We start from the raw sequence: 21927 nt of genomic DNA on the forward strand, positions 1-21927 counted from the left end.
AGGTTAATATATAACAATTCATTCATTTTTGAGATTATTAATGACTACCTGTTTATCTAGTTAAACTAAGCTCTATGAGTGCAGACTGTTGTTTCTTAATCATTGTATCCCTAAAACCTAGCAGAGTGCCTGGCAAATAAAAGGCACTCAGTTTTTAAAATAAATAAATGAAATGTACTTTATAATTTAACCATAAGTCACCTGTAGACCTCAAGTTTAAGTCCTACAACTAAATTTGTCCACAATGCATAAAATAAGTAAATTCTCTATATTGTTGCTCTCTTCCAGATAGATTTTTAATATGATGAAACACTCTAGTCATGTCCAAACCATATACTCTGCTTTTCAAATGTAAGAAGAGCCTGGGGACCTTAAGGGGTTTGGCTCACTCAGCAGATACAAATTCCCTTTCATAAACTTTGGTATTTTTTTAAAGTAACAATATACTTACTAATTTTTTTGCAATTGTGAAGCACAAAAGTGGCAGCTTTGTTTAGTTCCTCACTCTGTGATTCAGTTAAGGCTTGTATCATGAGTGGAAGCCCATTGTTTTTAAAAAGGTCATACTGATTTTCCTCTGGAAAATATATCAAAAATGAGAGTAGAAGATAGTAAATCCTAAGCAAGAGACAGCAAAGCAAGGAGAATGGAAAAGCGGAGCAGGGAGCAAAGAGGAGAGAAGAGATTGCAAGGAGAGAGAGCGAGGAATGTAGAGAGGGTTGGAAAAGAGGAAAATGGACAGAGAGAGAGAGCAGGAGAAGATTGGAAAGAGGGAGGAAAATGGAAGAGGAGGAGAAAAAAGAGAGTGATAAGTAGAGAAAGAAAGATATGACTTTCAAAGGTTTTCAGTAAGGGAGAACAGGATTGGATCTGTGCAGCAGTGTAAGAGTGGATTGAAAAATGGAGATACGAGAGAGGGAACACAAGGAGAAATCTATTCCAGTAACATTGGTGAAAGATGTTGAGGGGCTGAGGGCCTAAATTGGAACTGGGCAGAAAGGGATAAGGAAGACTATGGATGAAGAAGGATGAAGAGCAAAATGACTAGTTTGGGGCCTGAATGACTTGGAGAAAGGCAGTACTTTCAAGCCTCTCACATGAAAATGAGGGAAAAAAACAAAAGTGGATTTCCACTCCACTGTTCTAATAAGCACATTGAATAAATTTAATACTTACCACAATCCTCTGTGCAATGACCAAGAGTAAGTATGATGCTAAATTTTTCTCCTGAATCCAGACTTTCATGAAGCAGTAATGTCAGAAGTTTTGAAACAATCTGATACTTGGATAGTATTACTCCAAAAGTAGCTATTAGTATAAAATAGAGGGAAAAAAGTATAAACTTCAAACTCATAACTATATATATATATATATATACTATATGTCAGATCTTATCCTGGGGGAATGATCTCATAACTATATAATATCTAATATTCATATCTCATATAATATCTAATATGTATGTGTATGTGTATATAAATAAATACATTGTAATAATATGGTGATTTACGTAGTCCTCATTAATCCCACTTCCCAAGATAGGGACAGTTTACTAAAGCCTATTTTATGAAGAATGGTTTCTTCTCAATTATCCTGCATAATGCTGTGAGGATGAAGTAATAATACTACCTCCCTAAAAGCAGAATATGCTTACTCTCACCTTATACACCTGTTTTTATCTAGATGGACTATAGACCTTCCTATGTAACTAACTCCTGCCCGTAACTGAGATACATTATTAACTGCCATGGTTCTAATGTTAATGACACAGTGAAGCATCCCTGAAGCTGTCACAGTGAGATATAACAAAATTCAAGAAGCTGCCATTTTGTTATACTTCTCCTAACAGCATTTTTAACAGAGTTCACCCAGTGTCTAACAATATTGATATCAATAGTAAGGTTGTAAATTCTTCAAGATACTAGATCTTAATCATTTTTGTGTCTCTAGAGCTCACTAAGAGCCCAGCACATAGCAGGCCCTTAAAAACTGATTTTTGGGAATGCAAGCTGGTGCAGCCACTCTGGAAAACAGTATGGAGGTTCCTCAAAAAAACTAAAAATAGAACTACCCTATGACCCAGCAATTGCACTACTAGGCATATATCCAAGGGATACAGGTGTGCTGTTTCAAAGGGACACATGCACCCCCATGTTTATAGCAGCACTATCCACAATAGCCAAAGTATGGGAAGAGCCCAAATGTCCATCGATGGATGAATGGATAAAGAAGATGTGGTATATATATACAATGGAGTATTACTTGGCAATCAAAAAGAATGAAATGTTGCCATTTGCAACTACGTGGATGGAACTGGAGGGCATTATGCTAAGTGAAATTAGTCAGAGAAAGACAAAAATCATATGATTTCACTCACATGAGGACTTTAAGAGACAAAACAGATGAACATAAGGGAAGGGAAACAAAAATAATATAAAAACAGGGAGGGGGACAAAACAGAAGAGACTCATAAATATGGAGAACAAACAATTGGAGGGGTTGTGGGAGGGGGGATGGGCTAAATGGGTAAAGGGCATTAAGAAATCTACTCCTGAAATCATTGTGGCACTGTATGCTAACTAATTTGGATGTATATTTAAAAAAATAAAAAATAAAACAAGTCAAAATAAAAAAAATAATAACTGATTTTTTAAAAATCACCTACTTATTTTTCAGTTTTTTGTGAATGTTAAAAGCATTGGTTATTACAGAGATTTACAGACTATCATTCCTCAGTGTCTGTACATGTGAGATGCAGCCATGGGTTCAAGTCTGAGTCTGCCACACACTAGTTATGGTTGGGTAAGTCAGACCTCATACTTATTAGAAAGAGGCATAACTTAATTCTTTATATAATTTCTTAAAATCTATAAATTGGGTTTTCCATTCCTTATGTTTCCCAAATGTCCATTTCTAACTTAAAGTTTTTAACTTAATATTGCTCTTTTGTTGAAACAAAGGTTTAGAAATAACAGAATCTTATCTTGATTCTATCATTAGACAAAGTCAGAAGTCCTAGTTTTGAACCCTTAGGGAAGTCATAACCTTCATGGGAAAACAAGGAGTTGGACTAGATAAGTTTTAAGATTCCTCCCACATGTGAGAAACTGGAAGTCCAAACCATGTTTGTGTTCCATCTACCATTTCAACACCTACCATGTTGAATTCAAACAAAACGCAATTACATAAAAATTACTAAGCATGTTTACTCACGATTATCAGCAATACACGCATCCACTGTCTTTGTCACCACCACTGCAAGCTTAGCACTGGAAACAGTCTTGTGTGAATCAGATTCCAGTTGCACAAGAACTTGAGACAATACATCCAGTCCACCCACAGATATAAAGTATTTCTGAACAAATGCTTAAGGAATAAAGTAGCAAGACTATTAATATCGCAAACAAGTGTATGGTTCCATTCAATTATTTTGCACTAAATATGACATTAACTTGACTTTTTAAAGTACTAAAAATCCCAAAATTAAAGAATGAAAAAATCTAATCTTTACCTTTAATCATAAAATAGGTCATTTACTTAAGAAATGCACTTTCACATGGAACAACTACACACACAGTACAGTGTTTCTCATGTGTTAGATATCTTTCTTATTTAGCAAGAACTGGTATATCTTGCAAGAATGGCATTAGTAAACTCAAGTCCTTCAATAGAGCTATGAAGAATAGATTAATTCATTTAGTGTGATATTGCAATTAGCAAGCTGCCTATTTTCTGAATTCCAACTTAACTCATTCCTTAGATTGCTTGAATCTACAAAGGGCAAAGTAATTTAACTATTCCAAAAGAACACATATTTTATCCATCTTATTTAAGCCTAATTGTTTTAGTTCTTAGAACATAAAATTATAACATATTATTGAGAGTCATAACAACTATTCCAAGCAAAGACTCAGTGAAAAATACATTTTTTAAAAGTTGAAGTGTCTTGTTCCCCCATTGAAAATGATTCTGATGGGAAAGTATCCCATGGGTCTGTGTATTCAATAGTCTCTACAGCCCCTATCCCAGCAGTGGGCTTATAACAAATAGATACATGGATTAATGATTATAATTCTGCCACGAACCTTCTTCCCAGTATACCCTAGTACTACAAATTGAGCCAAGATGATTTAAACAAAAAAAAATACTTTTTGTATTGTTCAACAAAACACAAAGATCTTAATCTAAAAAAACATCATGTTCAGAATTTTCTACATTTGGAAAAGGAACTGTTAGGAAATGTTATCAAAGGATAAGCAAACATTTTCGATATTATTGAGACTCCAAAACAGGTTTCTTTACTGCAAAATATTTTCATTAAAAAAAATTCTTGAAAAAAGAAGTATTTTTATTTTTATATTTATTTGTTTTATGGGGGGAGAAGGAGAGAGAATGCATGCATGAACAGGGAAGAGGTGGGGGGGAGTGGGGGAAAGACTCCCAAAGAGGATCTGCACCTGCAGCACAGACCTGACATGGGGCTCAAACCCACAAACCGTGAGATCATGACCTGAGCTGAAACCAGGAGTCAGACCCTTAACCAAATGAGTCACCCAAGTACCCCTAGGAAGTATTTTTAAATGCTTAAATGAAAATGGCACTGTATTACCATGATTTCTAGTTATGGCCCATGTAATAAAAATTTATAAACACAAGAACATCCTAGTCTACACTTGTATGCTGAATATTTCAAATTTCATCTTATATTTCATACCAGTTTGCTGACAGTAATGAGGTTCTAAAATTATTATTCATCCAAGCTGACTCTTAGATAAAAAGGAAATGTCAAAGCATCATGGAGAGAATCCAATTTTTGGAATTATAGAGCTAAGTTCCTTTGCATGTGAAACATGACTATTTGCTTTAAATGTGTGAATACAGAAATATACCAACAACATGTGAGAAAGTTCTAGTTGCTCCACAACCTCATCAACATTTAATATTACTAGCCTTTCCCCTTTCAGCCATTGCAGTGAGTGTGTAGTGGTATCCTTTGGGTTTTAGTTTGGATTTCTCTAATAACCAATAATTCTGAACATCTTTTCAAAAATTTTTTCAATGCTTATGTATAATTTAATATTCATATCTCCTTTGGTGACATATCTGACCAAATCTTGCCTCTTTTTTTTAATCATTAGGTTGTTTTTTTGTCCTACTGATTTGTAAGAATTCTCTATATATCTTAGGTGTAAGTTCTTTACCAGGCGTACATTTCACAGATATTTTCTCCCAGTCTGTGGCTTTCCTTTTCAGCTTTTAATTTCAGTGAAGTCCAATTTATCATTTTCTCTTTAGTGGCTCATACTTTCTGTGTTCTAAGAAAGCTTTGTCTTCTCCCAAGTTATGAAGATTTGCTCCTATGTTTTCATCGAGAAGTTTTGAAGTTTTAGTTCTTACATTTAGGTCTATGGATCATTTCAGGTTCATTTTTGTATACAGTGTAAAATTAGGGTTGAGATTCATATTTTGTGTATGGATATCTACTCTTTCCAGCACCATTTGTTGAAAAGATTATCTTTTCCCACATGGAATTATTATGGCACCTTTGTAGAAAATCAACGACTATCTATGTATGGGTCTATATATGGGCTATTTTGCTGCATTGACCTAATATGTCTACACTTACATCAACGCCACACTTTCTTGATTACTGTATAATAAGTATTGAAATCAAGTTATATAAATCCCATAATTTTGACCTATTTCAAAAGTTTTGACTATCCTGGCCCTTTTGCATTTCCATGTAAATTTTAGAATCAGCTTGTCCGCCAATTTCTACAGCAATGCCTGCTGGTATTTTGATGGGGAATGTCTTGAATCAAGAAATGAAATTCAGAAGTGACATTCTAATAATACTGAGCATTACAATCCATGAGTGTAGGGTATCTCCCATTAACCTAGGTTTTCTTTATCTCAGCAAAGTTTCATATTTTTAAGCATATAGACATTGCACATATTTCATTAAATTTATCCCTAGTTTTTTTTTTTGTTTGTTTGTTTTTTTGTTTTTTTGTTTTTTTTTTAAGTAGGCTTCACACCCAGCATGGAGTCCAACTTCAGGCTCGAACTCACAATGCTGAGATCAAGCCCTGAGCTAAGATCAAGACTCAGATGCTCAAATGACCGAGCCACCTTGCTACTATTTAGAAATACAGTTAATTTCTGTACGTGACCTTGGATCCTACAACCATGCTAAAATCATTTATTCATTCCTACAACTTTATTTTTGATTCTTCAGACAATCGTGTCAGCTATGAATAAACACTGTATTTTCTTCTTCCTTTTCGATCTCTATGCGTTTTTACTTTCCTGCCTTATTTCACTGGCTGAAATACCCAGTAAAATCTTAAAGTAATGAGAGTGGCTATCATTTTTTTTCCAATCTTGGCAGAGTGGGGAAGGAGGAGGGGATTAAGTTTTTCACCATTAAATACGCTAGCTGTAGTGTTTTGTAGAGGCCCTTTATCACATTGAGAAGTTCTGTCTATTCCTAGTTTACCAAAAGTTTTTGTCACAAATACATACTGAACTATATAAAAGCTTTTCTTATATCTTTTTAGATCATCATAGTTTTTCTTTTCTGTCATCGCCTGTGAAAATGGTGAATTTTCCCATGTTGAACCAATCTTGCATTCCTAGGATAAATGCCACTTGGTCATAATATATTACCTTTTCTATATATTACTGGATTTAATAGTTTTTTATGTTAAAAGAATGTTTATTTATTTATTGAGAAAGACAGAGTGGTGGAGGGGCAGAGAGAGAGGGAGAGAGAGAAATCCCAAGCAGGTTCTGCACTGCCAATAAAGAGCATGATGCAGGACTTGACCTCACAAACCGTGAGATCACGATCTGAGCCAAAATCAAGAGGATGCTTGGGCGCCTGGGTGGCGCAGTCGGTTAAGCATCCGACTTCAGCCAGGTCACGATCTCGCGGTCCGTGAGTTCGAGCCCCACGTCAGGCTCTGGGCTGATGGCTCAGAGCCTGGAGCCTGTTTCCGATTCTGTGTCTCCCTCTCTCTCTGCCCCTCCCCTGTTCATGCTCTGTCTCTCTCTGTCCCAAAAATAAATAAACGTTGAAAAAAAAAATTAAAAAAAAAAAATCAAGAGGATGCTTAACCAACTGAGCTAACCAGGCACCCCAATATTTTTTTAATTTTAATTTTTTTATTTAAAAATTATTTATTTATTAAATTTACATTCAAGTTAGTTAGCAGATAGTGCAACAGTGATTTCAGTAGATTCCTTAATGCCCCTTACCCATTTGGCCCATCTCCCCCTCCCACAACCCCTCCGGTAACCCTGTTTGTTCTCCATATTTAAGAGTCACTTGGGCTTCATCCCCCCTCCCTGTTTTTAAATTATTTTTGCTTCCCTTCCCCTATGTTCATCGGTTTTGTACCTTAAATTCCTCATATGAGTGAAGTCATATGATATTTGTCTTTCTCTGACTAATTTTGCTTAGCATAATACTCTCTAGTTCCATCCACATAGGTGCAAATGGCAAGATTTCATTCATTTTGATTGCTGAGTAATACTCCATTGTATATATATACCACATCTTCTTTATCCATGTGTCCATCGATGGACATTTGAGCTCTTTCCATACTTTGGCTATTGTTGATAGTGCTGCTATCAACATTGGGGTGCATGTGCCCCTTCGAAAGAGCATACCTGTGTCCCTTGGATAAATACCTAGTAGTGCAATTGCTGCGTCATAGGGTAGTTCTAGTCTTAATTTTTTGAGAGACCTCCATACCATTTTCCAGAGTGGCTGCACCAGTTTGCATTCCCAACAGCTGTGCAAAAGAGATCCTCTCTCTCTGCATCCTTGCCAATATCTGTGGTTGCCTGAGTTGTTAATGTTAGCCATTCTGACAGGTGTGAGGTGGTATCTCATTGTGGTTTTGATTTGTATCTCCCTGATGATGAATGATGTTGAGCATTTTTTCATGTGTCAGTTGGCCATCTGGATGTCTTCTTTGGAGAAGTGTCTATTCATGTCTTTTGTCCATTTCTTCACTGGATTATTTGTTTTTTGGGTGTTGAGTTTGTTAAGTTCTTTATAGATTTTGGACACTAACCCTTTATCTGATATGTCGTTTGCAAATATCTTCTCCCATTCTGTTGGTTGCCTTTTAGTTTTGCTGATTGTTCCCTTCACTGTGCAGAAGCTTGTTATTTTGATGAGGTCCCAATAGTTCACTTTTGCTTTTGTTTCCCTTACCTCTGGAGACATGTTGAGTAGGAAGTTGCTGCGGCCAAGATCAAAGAGGTTTTTGCCTGCTTTCTCCTCAAGGATTTTGATGGTTTCCTGTCTTTCATTTAGATCTTCCATCCATTTTGAGTTTATTTTTGTGTATAACAAAGTGGTCCAGGTTCATTTTTCTGCATGCTGCTGTCCAGTTTTCTCAGCACCACTTGCTGAAGAGACTGTTTTTATTCCACTGGATATTCTTTCCTGCTTTGTCAAAGATCAGTTGGCCACACGTTTGTGGGTCCATTTCTGGGTACTCTATTCTGTTCCATTGATCTGAGTGTCTGTTTTTATGCCAGTACCATACTGTCTTGATGATTACAGCTTTGTAATATAGCTTGAAGTCCGTAAAAAAAAATTTTTTTTAAATAAGCTCTGTGCCCATCATGGGGTTTGAACTCATGACCCCAAGATCAAGAGTCACATGCTCTACCAACGGAGCCAGCCAGGCACCACGGATTTGTTAATATTTTCTTAAGGATGTTTGCATCTATGTTCATATATAGTCTTCTTGTAATGTCTTTTTCTTTTTTAAAAAAAACGTTTGTTGGGGCGCCTGGGTGGCGCAGTCGGTTGAGCGACCGACTTCAGCCAGGTCACGATCTCGCGGTCCGTGAGTTCGAGCCCCGCGTCGGGCTCTGGGCTGATGGCTCAGAGCCTGGAGCCTGTTTCCGATTCTGTGTCTCCCTCTCTCTCTGCCCCTCCCCCATTCATGCTCTGTCTCTCTCTGTCCCAAAAATAAATAAACATTGAAAAAATAAAAAAATAAAAAAAAAAAAAAAAAAAAACAAAACGTTTGTTTATTGGGGTGCCTGGATGGCTCAGTTGGTTAAGCGTATGACTTCAGCTCAGGTCATGATCTCACGGTTCATGGGTTTGAGCCCCGTGTCAGGCTCTGTGCTGACAGCTCAGGGCCTGGAGCCTGCTTCAGATTTCGTGCCTCCCTCCTCTCTCTGCCCCTCCCCCACTTGCTTTCTCTTAGTCTCTCAAAAATAAACATGTAAAAAAAATGTTTTTTTAATATTTATTTATTTTGAAAGAGATAAAGTACACAAATGGGAAAGGGCAGAGAGAGGGGGAGAGAGAATCCCAAGCAGTCTCCTCACTGTCAGCACAGAGCCTGACATGGAGCTTGATCCCATGAACTATGAGATCATGACCTGAGCCAAAAACAAAAGTCGGACACTTAATTGAATGAGCCACCCAGGCACCCCTCTTGTAATGTCTTTTTCAAGCTCTAGTGTGGGAATAATTCTGGCCTTTTAAAATGTGTTGGGAGGTATATCTTGTACTTCCATTTCCTGTCAATTAATGTAGATTTTTTTTTCTCTAAATGTTTGGTATAATTTGCCAGTGAAGCCATCAGGGCCTGGAAATTCCTGTTTTAGGTTTTAAACTACATATTCAACTTCTTTAATACATATAATAATATTCAAATTATCTATTCTTTTTCATTTTAGAGAGAGAGTGCATGCACATGAGCAGGGAAGAGGGGCAGAGAGAGAATCTTAAGCAGGCTCCCAGGCACAGCAGAGAGCCCAACAAAGGGATCAAACTCCAGACCCTGAGATCATGACCTGAGCCAAAATTAAGAGACAGACACTCAACTGACTGAGCCGCCCAGGTGCCCCTGGAAGGTATCTATTTCTTCTGAGTTGGTGTTTTTCAAAGAATTTGTCTAGTTCCTGTTGGTTGTCAAATTTAGTAGCATACGGGGCGCCTGGGTGGCGCAGTCGGTTAAGTGTCCGACTTCAGCCAGGTCACGATCTCGCGGTCCGTGAGTTCGAGCCCCGCGTCGGGCTCTGGGCTGATGGCTCAGAGCCTGGAGCCTGATTCCGATTCTGTGTCTCCCACTCTCTCTGCCCCTCCCCCGTTCATGCTCTGTCTCTCTCTGTCCCAAAAATAAATAAACGTTGAAAAAATTTAAAAAAAAAAAAAAAAAAAAAATTTAGTAGCATAAAGTTGTTTCTATTATTCCTTTATTATCCTAATATCTGTTAAGATCTAGAGTGATGTCACTTCTTATTCATGATATTAGTAATTTGGGCCTTCTTTTTTTATTTTGTGGTTAGTCTGGCTAAAGGATCCGTTTATTGATCTTTTTAAAGAATCAGCTTTTGGCTTCATTGATTTTCCCCTGCTGTGTTATTTTTCTATTTCATTGGTTTCTGATATTCTCTTTATTATTTCCTTCTTTGAGTTAAACTTGGTTTATTTTCTAGTTTCTTAGGTGGAAACAAATATAAATTGAGACCTTTCTTCTTTCCTTATGCAAACTATAGTGCGAAAAATTTCCTTCCAAACACTGCTTTTGCAGCAACCCAGTTTTTTTTTTAAGTTTATTTATTTATTTTTGAGAGAGAGAGAGAGAGAAGGTGCACGAGCATGAATGGGGGAGAGGCAGAGACAGAGGCATGACAGGGAGAGAATCCCAAGGAGGATCCATACTAGTGGGGATCAAATTCATGAACCATAAGATCATGACCTAAGCTGAAATCAAGAGGTGGCACTTAACCGACTCAGCCACCCAGGTGCCCCACAGCAACCCAGTTTTTTCATGTTGTGTTTTCATTATCATTCAGTTAAAAACATTTCTAATTTCTTTATCATTTATTTTTTTCTACTCATGGTTTTGTGGTTATTCTTGTTTTTGGTCTTTGTTTTAGCATGGACTTGTTTAATTTTCAGATATTTGGGACTTTTCTAGATGTTTTATTTTTATTCATTTATAATTTAATTCTATTTAGTCAGAGAACACCCTCTGTCGGGTTTTAGTTTTGCTGTCTAGTTGTTCTGTTTTATGAGGCTATCTGGGGAGATTCAAAACTATGCTGCTACCTCCAGTTTCCCAATCATCTTCCTAACAATGTCTCCTTTCAAGATTTTCCCATCTGCAGTAGTCTAAATGCATTGAAAATGACCCAACTTACTATAATAAAATTATTCCATTAATTCAATTAATTCAATAATTAACTCAATAGGTTTCTGTTATGCTTTGAAATATGTTTCTTCAAGTGTAACTAGACATTAATGAATACTTACTGTTATTTGCAAGAGTAAGCCCAATAAATGAGCAAACAGGGCGAATTACCTCAGGTGTGATGCAATTTATTAGCCAGTCATTAGCATGTGGAAAAAGTGAACAGCAAAGCATCTGATTTTCATCTGAAAGAAGACAAAGTCACTTGTGTTTTAATATATTTGGAAAACATCAGTTCATTTGTTTTTATTTTATTTTATTTTAATATTTAAACATTTGAGATAATTACCATTTTGAGGATTGTTGACGCAGACACATAAAGTACTACACACTGAAGACCATAACTGATAACTCTGGAAAACATTTTTATCTGACAAATTCAACTCATATTTTGAAAGAACTGTCCTATTTGGTTAAAAAAAAAAAAAGAAGCAAATTAATACAAATGAGTTAAAGTCTTAAGTAGTGAATAACAAGAAATTTATATTTGCTTACCTGAACAACTGTGTCAGAACTGTAATACAACCTGTTTCTCTCACAAGTGTCTGTCCAGTCCCTTAAAAAAACAGCCATATTAGCACACAAATATGACTTTTGCTTATAAATAATTTTGTAGAGGGGTGCCTGGGTGGCTCAGTCGGTTAAGCGTCCGACTTCGGCTCAGGTCATGATCTCATGGTCCGTGAGTTCGAGCCTCGCGTCGGGCTCTGTGCTGACAGCTCAGAGCCTGGGGCCTGTTTCGGATTCTGTGTCTCCCTCTCTCTGACCCTCCCCTGTTCATGCTCTGTCTCTCTCTGTCTCAAAAATAAATAAACGTCAAAAAAAATTTTTTTTTTAAATTTTTGTAGAAATGAAAAACATTTAAGTAATATTTCTAATAAATAACTTTTAATCACTTTAAAGTAGTACTAAGTATAACAGAGAGTTACAGTAGATAAAAATCTGTAATCACAATTATTATGGAAAATACATTACCTATGCTTATAGAATGACAGCATTCAAATTTCCTCCAAAAAAGAAACAAAATTTTAGCCACAAGCTACATGAAATTTTAGGCCATTGTTGGCTGATATAGTAAACACTGTAACTAAATGGCTAATTCAGTGGAAAATCAAACTAATCATCAAATGTCTCTCTTTTGCTTTTAAGGCTGTTCTTTTTTTAATGTTATTTAAGTAACACAAATCACTTTACTATTTATTAAAATTAATAAATATCAAACAATATATGCTATTCTCTTTTCTTTAAAGCTAGTAGTTCTCAGGGGCACCTGGGTGGTTCAGTCAGTTGAGTGTCTGACTTTGGCTCAGGTCATGATTTCTCAGTCCGTGAGTTCGGGCCCCGTGTCGGGTTTTGTGCTGACAGCTCAGAGCCCAGAGCCTGCTTTGGATTTTGTCTTCCTCTCTCTCTGCCCTTCCTCTGCTCACATTCTGTTCTTTCTGTCTCTTAAAAATAAATAAACGTTAAAAAAAATCAAAAATAAATAAATAAATAAATAAAGCTGGTAGTTCTCGGAAGTTAGTGAGATTTTTTAAAAGACACTGATATAAAAGGAACAACTATTTCAATTTATTATTTTTAAATGTTTCTGCAACATACAAGAATGTACTTACTATTATTTGAAACCAGCACCAATATGACATAGACAGACATTCTTTTCAAATTTGTGTTTGAATCATTATTAGATAAGAACCAAGTTAAGTCTTCAAACAATTCTGAAGTGCACAAAGTCTGCTGACAGTAAACTGAAAAATAAAAAATATATAATTTCAATTTCTATGCATTAGCACAAGTTTTAAAGTATGCTAAACAAAATATAAAGTTGCCGACTGGGTGGCTCAGTCAGTTGAGCGTCTGACTTCAGCTCAGGTTGTGATCTCACAGCTCATGGGTTTGAGCCCTGTGTCGGGCTCTGTGCTGAGAGCTCAGAGCCTGGAGACTGCTTCAGATTTTGTGTCTCCCTCTCTCTCCTCCCCTAACCCACTCACATTCTGTCTCTGTCTCTCGCAAAAATAAATAAATCATTTTTTTTTTAATTTAAAAAAAAAAAATTTTTTTTTAATGTTTATTTATTTTTGAGACAGAGAGAGACAGAGCACGAACGGGGGAGGGTCAGAGAGAGAGGGGGAGACATAGAATCTGAAGCAGGCTCCAGGCTCTGAGTTGTCAGCACAGAGCCCGACGCGGGGCTCGAACTCACGGACCGTGAGATCATGACCTGAGCTGAAGTCGGACGCCCAACCGACTGAGCCACCCAGGCGCCCCAAAATAAATAAATCGTTTAAAAAACTTTTTTTAAAAAGCAATATCTTAATCAGAAGTATACTTGATTGAGGTGCTACAACATGTGCACAATCCCTTAGAATTTCTAATAAAAACCTAACTAAAAAAAAATTAAAACATAAAAAAAAATTTAAGATGAGTAAGTAACAAAACATAGCAAGAGAAAACTTTTAGAAAATTCATAAACCTGCTTTAGAAAATAGAGACAAATGATACTTGTGCTATTAAGGACTTTCTAAAAATAAAAATATCTTTCCAAAAAGCAAACATGATACCTGACAGTAGGTGTGTATATGTGTGTGTGTGCGTTATAATAATGCAATACAGAATTTTCAAAAAATAATTTGAGGGGTGCCTGGGTGGCTCAGTCAGTTAAGCATCCGACTTTGGCTCAGGTAATGAACTCATGGTTCGTGGGTTTGAGTCCCGCGTTGAGCTCTGTGCTGACAGTGTGGTGCCTGGAGCCTGCCTCAGATTCTGAGTCTCCCTCTCTCTCTCTTCCCTCTCCTGCTCATGCTCTCTCTCTCTCAAAAATAAATAAACATTAAAAAAATTTTGTTTGAATAATAATTTGAGGGGGCACCTGGCTGGCTCAGTCTGAAGAGCATGTGATCCTTGATCTTGGGGTTGTGAGTTTGAGGGTGTATAAATTATTAAAAAAATAAACTTTAAAAAAATAAAATCTTTAAAAAGGTAATAATTTGAACACAGAGGTATAATTAGTATTTGATCCAGTATTTAGAACCAGCTATTGGACATTCTCTCAAAGGCAAAGACAATGTCTTATTTATCCCAATGACTAGCACGTAGCTTGGTTCTTACCAAATGATGAAGAAATATTTAATGGATGAAAATTTAAGGATAGAAAGTTGTTTGACAAACTAAAACTTTAGATTCAACTTCATCTTGGCTATACTACAGAAAAATGTTTTGATCAACATGAATTTCTATACCCAGAGTATATTTTTCTATACACAAGATGTTGTAGGTTATCTTTGTCTTTTGATTCAAGTACTTATATAATGAACTTAATAGAAAAATCAAAGATACATATATGCATGTGCAAATTCATGAAGTACAAATAGTATCTTAAATCAATGTGAAAAAGATCTTTTTTTTTTTTTTTTTTTTTTTTTTTTAAATTTTTTTTTTTCAACGTTTATTTATTTTTGGGACAGAGAGAGACACAGCATGAACGGGGGAGGGGCAGAGAGAGAGGGAGACACAGAATCGGAAACAGGCTCCAGGCTCTGAGCCATCAGCCCAGAGCCTGACGCGGGGCTCGAACTCCCGGACCGCGAGATCGTGACCTGGCTGAAGTCGGACGCTTAACCGACTGCGCCACCCAGGCGCCCCGAAAAAGATCTTTTTTTAATGTTTATTTATTTTTTGAGAGAGAGAGACAGAGCATGAGTGGGGGAGGGGCAGAGAGAGAGAAAGAGAAAGAGAGAAACAATCTGAAGCAGTCTCCAGGATCTGAGCTGTCAGCGCAGAGCCCGACATGGGGCTTGAACTCATGAACCACGAAATCATGACCTGAGCTAAAGTCAGACACTTAACCGACTGAGCCACCCAGATACCCCAAAGTTTCTTTATTTAAAGAGAGACAGAGAGAAAGAATGCATGTGGGGGAGGGGACAGAGAGAGGGAGAGAGAGAGAGAGAGAATCCCAAAGAGACTCCACACTGTCAGTGCAGAGCCCAATGCAGGGCTCAAACTCAGGAACTAGGAGATCATGACCTGAGCCAAAGTTGGATGCTTAACCAACTGAACCACCCAGGCACCCCTAAAATTACTTTTTAGTAGTCTGTTAAAATAGAACACGATGCTTGAAGGATAATGAAAAAAAGTTTTCATATTTTACCATTTTGTTCTGCAACAGCTCCTAATGTATATAAGGCTGCTTCTTTTACCATGCTATGTTCACTTGACTTTGCAAGATTTCTTACAAACATCAAACCACCAATTTCTCGAAAGTAAACACCTGCATTACCTACAAGATGTGCAGACAAAACAGAACATAAATGATATTATGATTCTTTTAAGGAGAAAATAAATCACATGAATATAGTAACATAACAAGTAGAGTGAGTTGAAGAAAAAGAGCTATGCATATTTCATATTTCAAAATACTAAAGAACTACAATCACAGATAAAAATTCACTATCACATCTTACTGTTTTGTTGACAAATTGAATGAATAGTGACCAAAGCTTCCTTTTGTGAAAAAGGGTTGTCCATTTGATACTTCAGACACTCCAATAGTAAGTTCAGATCAGTCTTCATTTCTAAAGAACAAAAATTTCACTTTTTTAAACCAAGTGTTATCTTTCAAAAACTAACCATTTAAATTTCACTTTTTAAATTTCACTTTTTAAATACATATATTTATCATGTCTGTTTTCTTTTTTTTTTTTAATTTTTTTTTTCCAACGTTTATTTATTTTTGGGACAGAGAGAGACAGAGCATGAACAGGGGAGGGGCAGAGAGAGAGGGAGACACAGAATCGGAAACAGGCTCCAGGCTCCGAGCCATCAGCCCAGAGCCTGACGCGGGGCTCGAACTCACGGACCGCGAGATCGTGACCTGGCTGAAGTCGGACGCTTAACCGACTGCGCCACCCAGGCGCCCCTATCATGTCTGTTTTCAAGATAATGAGTACATATTCCTTTTATAATCTATCCAACAGTAAAGATTAAAAAAAAAAGAAAGATGTTCCTTAAATAAAAGAACTTGAAATGAACTTCTTGTAATTATTTGATTTTCCCCTCACATGAAATATAAGAATAGAAAATCCATGGGGTGCTTGGGTGGCTCAGTCAGTTAAGCATCCAACTTCAGCTCAGGTTGTGATCTTGCAGTTTGTGAGTTCAAGCTCCGCGTCAGACTCTGTGCTGACAGCTCAGAGCCCAGAGCCTGCTCCGGATTCTGTGTCTCCCTCTCTCTCTCTCTCTCTCAAAAACAAATAAAACATTAAAAAAAATTTTTGGGGGGCACCTGGGTGGCTCAGTCGGTTAAGTGTCCGACTTCAGCTCAGGTCATGATCTCGTGGTCCGTGAGTTCAAGCCCCGCGTCGGGCTCTGGGCTGATGGCTCAGAGCCTGGAGCCTGCTTCCGATTCTGTGTCTCCCTCTTTCTCTGCCCCTCCCCCGTTCATGCTCTGTCTCTCTCTGTCTCAAAAATAAATAAACATTAAAAAAATTTAAAAAAAAATTTTTTTTTTGAAGAACAGAAAATCCAAATGCAGTATTATTCTCTTTAAATAAAGCTACACTGGTTTAAATATCTGCCATTTAGAAATAAAGTGAATGAAAATGAAAATACAACATATTAGAATTTGTGGGATGCTACCAACAGTATTTGAGAGGAAATTTACAACACTAAATGTTTATATTATAAAAGAAGAAAGGTCTCAAATTAATGACCTCAGCTTCAACCTTAAGAAACTATAAAAACAGTAAATTAAACCCAAAGTAAGTAGAAGGAAGGTAATAAAGATCAAAGCTAAAATCAATGATACTGAAAGCAGAAAAACAATACAACTGGTTTTTGAGAAGATCAATAAAACTGATAAACCTCTAGACAAACTGATCAGGAGAAAGGAGCAAAGACACAAACTACAAATATCAGAATGAGAGATAAGGCACCATCATAGATTCTATAAATATTCAAAAGATAATGTTATGTGCAACTTCATATCTATAGATTCAATGGCTGAATGGTGAAGTGGACAAGTGAAATTAACAAACTGCTTTGAAGATACAAACTATCTCACCCAAGAAGAAACAGACAACCTAAACAGTACTACATCTATAAAAGAAATTGAAATCGTAGTTTAAAAACCTTCCACCTTCCTGTGAAGAAACCTCCAAGTTCAGATGGCTTCATTTGTAAACTCTCCCAAATGTTTAAGGAAGAAGTAATATCAACTCTACACAAACTTTCCCCAAAAGTTTGGAGAGAAGGAACGCTTCCCAACTTGCTCTATGAGGTTAGCCTTATCCTTATACCGAAACCAAAGCCATTAGAAAGGAAAAAAAAGAAAACTACAGACCAATATCCTTCATGAACATTCATGTAAAAAGTCTAAACAATTTTAGCAAACCGAATCTAACAACATATTAAATAAAAATACATCATGAACAAGTGGGTTTATCCTAAGAATGCATAGTTGGTTAAGATTTGAAAAATCAACTGATGTAATGTGATAAACTAACATGGAAAGCCATATGATCACCTCAATAGATGCAGAAAAAGCATTTGATAAAATCCAACATTCATTTCTAGTTAAAAAAATTTTCAGCAAACTTGGAATAGAAGAAAAACTCCTCAACCTGAAAAAGTATATCCACAAAAACAAAACAAAACAAAACAAAACAAAAGCCCTATAGTAAACATAATACTTAATAGAGAAAGACTGAATTCTTTCTCTCTGAGATCAGGAATAAGACAGAGATGTTTAACATTATACTGGGGAGTGTATCATTCTATTTAGCATTCCACTTAATATAGTACTAGAGAACCTAGCCAGTGCCATCAAGTGAGAAAGAAACAAAAGGCATTCAAATTGGTAAGAAGGTAGTAAAACTATCTGCCTTCATGTGCAACATGACCTTCTATATAGATAACCCGATGGAATCTACAAAAAAGCTACTAGACTAATAATGGAGTAGAGTAGGATTTCAGCATATCCATTTAACATACAGAAATCAATTATATTTCTATGTCCCTGCGGTAAAGTAATTGGAAATTGGTGTTTAAAAACAATGCCATTTATAATAGTATCAAAAATATGAAATAATTAGAGATATACCTAACAAAAGATATAAACAACATGTATACTAAAACCTCAAAAATATTGCTGAGAATGATTAAACAAGACTGAAATAAAGGGAGTGAAACACCTTTTTCATGGACTGGAGGACTAAATATTAAGATGTCAATTCCCCCAAATTGATCTATAGATTCAATTTAATCCCAACAGGCTTTTTAAAAATATGAATTGACAAGATGAACCCAAAATTCATATGGAAATGCAAGGGACCTATTAGCCAAACAATTCTGAAAAAGAAGAATAAAGCTTGAAGACTAAAACTATCTGATTTCAAGACTTCTTATAAAGCTACAGTAATCAAAAGAGTATAGTATTGCATTAGCATATACAAATAGATCAATAAACTAGAATGCAGTCCAAAAATAAACTCATGCATATATGAATAGCTGATTTTTTACAAAGGCACAAATGCAATGCAGAGAAGAAAGGATAGCCTTTCCAACAAATGATGCTATAACAAACAGATATCTGTATTCAAAAACGTAACAAACCAAACTTGAATCAAACCATATACAAACAGAAACTCAAAAGGGATTCAGATGTAATGTAAAATCTGGAACTATAAAACTTTTAAAAGATAACACAGGAGAAAAACTTTGCTACTCAGGCTTACATGAAAATTTCTTAGACACAGTATTATTAATACAATCTGTAGAAAAATAATGAATAAATCGTATTTCATCAAAATTTAAAACTTCATTCTCTTAGCAGTATTTTCCTTTTAAAAAAATTAATGTATTTATTTCTGGAGGAGAGAGAGAGAGAGAGAGAGAGAGAGAGAGAGAGAGAGACAGAGCACAAGCAGGGAAGGGGCAGACAGAAAGGAGAACACGGAAACTGAAGCAGGTTCCAGGCTCCGAGCTGTCAGCACAGAACCCGAAGCAGGGCTCAAACCCACCACAAGATCATGTCCAGAACCAAAGTCGGACACTTAACCGGCTGAGGCATCCAGCACCCCAATAGTGTTTTCTGAAGTACAGAAAAGACAAACCACAAATGCAGAAAATCTTTACAAAACACATAGCTGATAAAATACATACATCCAGAAAATATAAAGATATCTCAAAACTCAACAATAAGAGAACCAACCCATAAAATAATGGGCAAAAGATCTGAACCCTTCGATAAAAAATGTATACAAGGGGCGCCTGGGTGGCGCAGTCGGTTAAGCGTCCGACTTCAGCCAGGTCACGATCTCGCGGTCCGTGAGTTCAAGCCCCGTGTCGGGCTCTGGGCTGATGGCTCAGAGCCTGGAGCCTGTTTCCGATTCTGTGTCTCCCTCTCTCTCTGCTCCTCCCCCATTCATGCTCTGTCTCTCTCTGTCCCAAAAATAAATAAACGTTGAAAAAAAAAAATTAAAAAAAAAATGTATACAAGTATCAAATAAGGACATGAAAAGATGATTAACACCATTAATCATTAGGGAAATGTAAATTAAAACCACAAGGAAATCCCATTACATGCCCACTAGACTGACCAAAATGTAAAAAGGCTGACCATAAAATATTTGGCAAGGATGCAAAAGAAGTGGAACTCTCATATATTGCTGGTGGATACATAAAATGGTACAACCACTTTGAAAGTTCAGCAGTTTCATAAATTGTTAAACATACACCTACCATTTGATCCAGCCATTTCACTCCTAAGAACTTACCCAAAAGGAAAGCAGGTTATGTGTCCATACAAAGACTTGTACACAAATGTTCATGGCAGCATTGTATGTAATAGCCAAAAACTGAAAACAACTGAAATGTCCATCAACAGATGAATGGATAAACAAATGACCATAAAATGGAATACTACTTAGCAATAAAAAGGAATTACCTATTGATATACACAACAACATGGATGAATCTCAAAATAATTACGCTGAGGGAAAGAAACCACACACAAAGAATATGTACTGTATTATTCCATGTACTGAAAAAAAAATTAAACTACTCTATAGTAACAGAAGGCAGATCAGTGGTCGTTTGGGGAAAGTGGGTCAAGGAAGGGATGAAAAGAAGTATTATAAAGGTTTATGAGGCTATATTCCCTATCCTGATTGTTGCTACTGTTTGCATGGATATGTGTGTGTGTTTGTGTGGGTGTGTGTGTGGCTTATCAAAATATAAACTTGAAATATTTATTTGCAACTAAAAATGAAAGATAATCATTTTCCCATAAAATTTTTTACCAAACCCTTTAAATAATTTCTTCTCTTGGTTTTAAGGATTTTAAGTTGTATGTAGATTTTGACATAATGCTTGAATTAACATTTAAAGTTCTCAAAGATAGGGGCACCTGGGTGGCTCAAGTTGATTAAGTGTCCAACTTTGGCTCAGGTCATGATCTCACAGTTCATGGGTTCAAGCCCTGGGTCGGGCTCTGTGCTGACAGCTCAGAACCTAGAGCCTGCTTCAGATTCTGTGTCTCCCTCTCTCTTTGCCCCTCCCCCGCTCATGCTCGCTCATGCTAAGTAAAATAAAAACATTAAATAAAATTTTAATAGAAAAATTTTTTTTCAAAAAAAAATAAATCTTTCAAAGATAAAGAATGAAGACAGGACATAAAAGTACAGAGGAACACACTAAAAGAAACTTAGATTTATTGTCAATATTTAGTCTTCCTCTTAAAGGAAATTCAACTGACAATTTGGTTTAATGAAATAATTCATGACCCAATTTGTTAGTGAAAAACCATAATACAAAGGTTATCACTAAGTTGTCTTGAAGCAACAGCAATCATTTATTGATCTTATTCTACATTAATAGAAACTGTAAAAAGGTTAGTTTGCCTGTATGGGTTATCAATAAACCTCTCATCAGCAACAACATGCCAAACAGGATTTTTGATGGAGCATAGTGATTTTCAACTCTAGGCACAACTGAAGAAAACAAGACACTTCTTTATGTATTCCTCTATTCTCTCCTATACTCCCCTCTCATATTTTGATACTTTCTATTATAATCCCTCCCTTCCCAAAGCGCCTAATGACATCTACAACTCAAGTTTTGTCTTCCCCAGGCTATGAAACCTAGTTTCTTCAATAATTCCTGAAGAAAATAAACAAAAACTCAAGAATATACAATACAAAAGCACAAGCAATAAAAGAAAACTGGATAAATTGGACTTAAAATTGAAATTTTTTGAGCTTCAAAAGATATTATTAAGAATGTGAAAAGATGGGGCGCCTGGGTGGCGCAGTCGGTTAAGCGTCCGACTTCAGCCAGGTCACGATCTCGCGGTCCGTGAGTTCGAGCCCCGCGTCGGGCTCTGGGCTGATGGCTCAGAGCCTGGAGCCTGTTTCCGATTCTGTGTCTCCCTCTCTCTCTGCCCCTCCCCCGTTCATGCTCTGTCTCTCTCTGTCCCAAAAATAAATAAACGTTGAAAAAAAAAAATTAAAAAAAAAAAAAAAGAATGTGAAAAGATAATTCACACATAAGGAAGGGAAGAATATACCTATAAATAAGGTATCTGATAAGGGGCTTGTGTTCATAACATATAAAGCACTCTAAAACCTCAATAATAAAAAGATAATCCAATTAAAAAGCAAAGAATGGACGTTTCTCCAAAAAAGATACACAAATG

The 21927-nt window shown here is 36.4% G+C and overlaps 1 protein-coding gene across 6 annotated transcripts in view; it reads right to left on the minus strand.

Moving 5' to 3' along the window:
* Window positions 1–21927, minus strand: part of TERB1 (telomere repeat binding bouquet formation protein 1) — a 49009-nt gene that overhangs the window by 18192 nt on the left and 8890 nt on the right. For all 6 annotated transcript variants that reach the window (XM_045443013.1, XM_045443014.1, XM_045443009.1 and 3 more), the window contains 9 exons: window positions 15698–15808; window positions 15385–15513; window positions 12851–12982; window positions 11733–11793; window positions 11527–11642; window positions 11300–11422; window positions 3214–3366; window positions 1177–1308; window positions 452–577 (listed from right to left, as the gene is read on the minus strand). In XM_045443013.1, coding sequence (XP_045298969.1) covers window positions 452–577; window positions 1177–1308; window positions 3214–3366; window positions 11300–11422; window positions 11527–11642; window positions 11733–11793; window positions 12851–12982; window positions 15385–15513; window positions 15698–15808 — 1083 coding nt within the window. The remainder of the gene's footprint in view (window positions 1–451; window positions 578–1176; window positions 1309–3213; window positions 3367–11299; window positions 11423–11526; window positions 11643–11732; window positions 11794–12850; window positions 12983–15384; window positions 15514–15697; window positions 15809–21927) is intronic.

Source organism: Leopardus geoffroyi, chromosome E2 (assembly GCF_018350155.1).
Source record: "Leopardus geoffroyi isolate Oge1 chromosome E2, O.geoffroyi_Oge1_pat1.0, whole genome shotgun sequence".
Lineage (NCBI taxonomy): Eukaryota > Metazoa > Chordata > Mammalia > Carnivora > Felidae > Leopardus > Leopardus geoffroyi.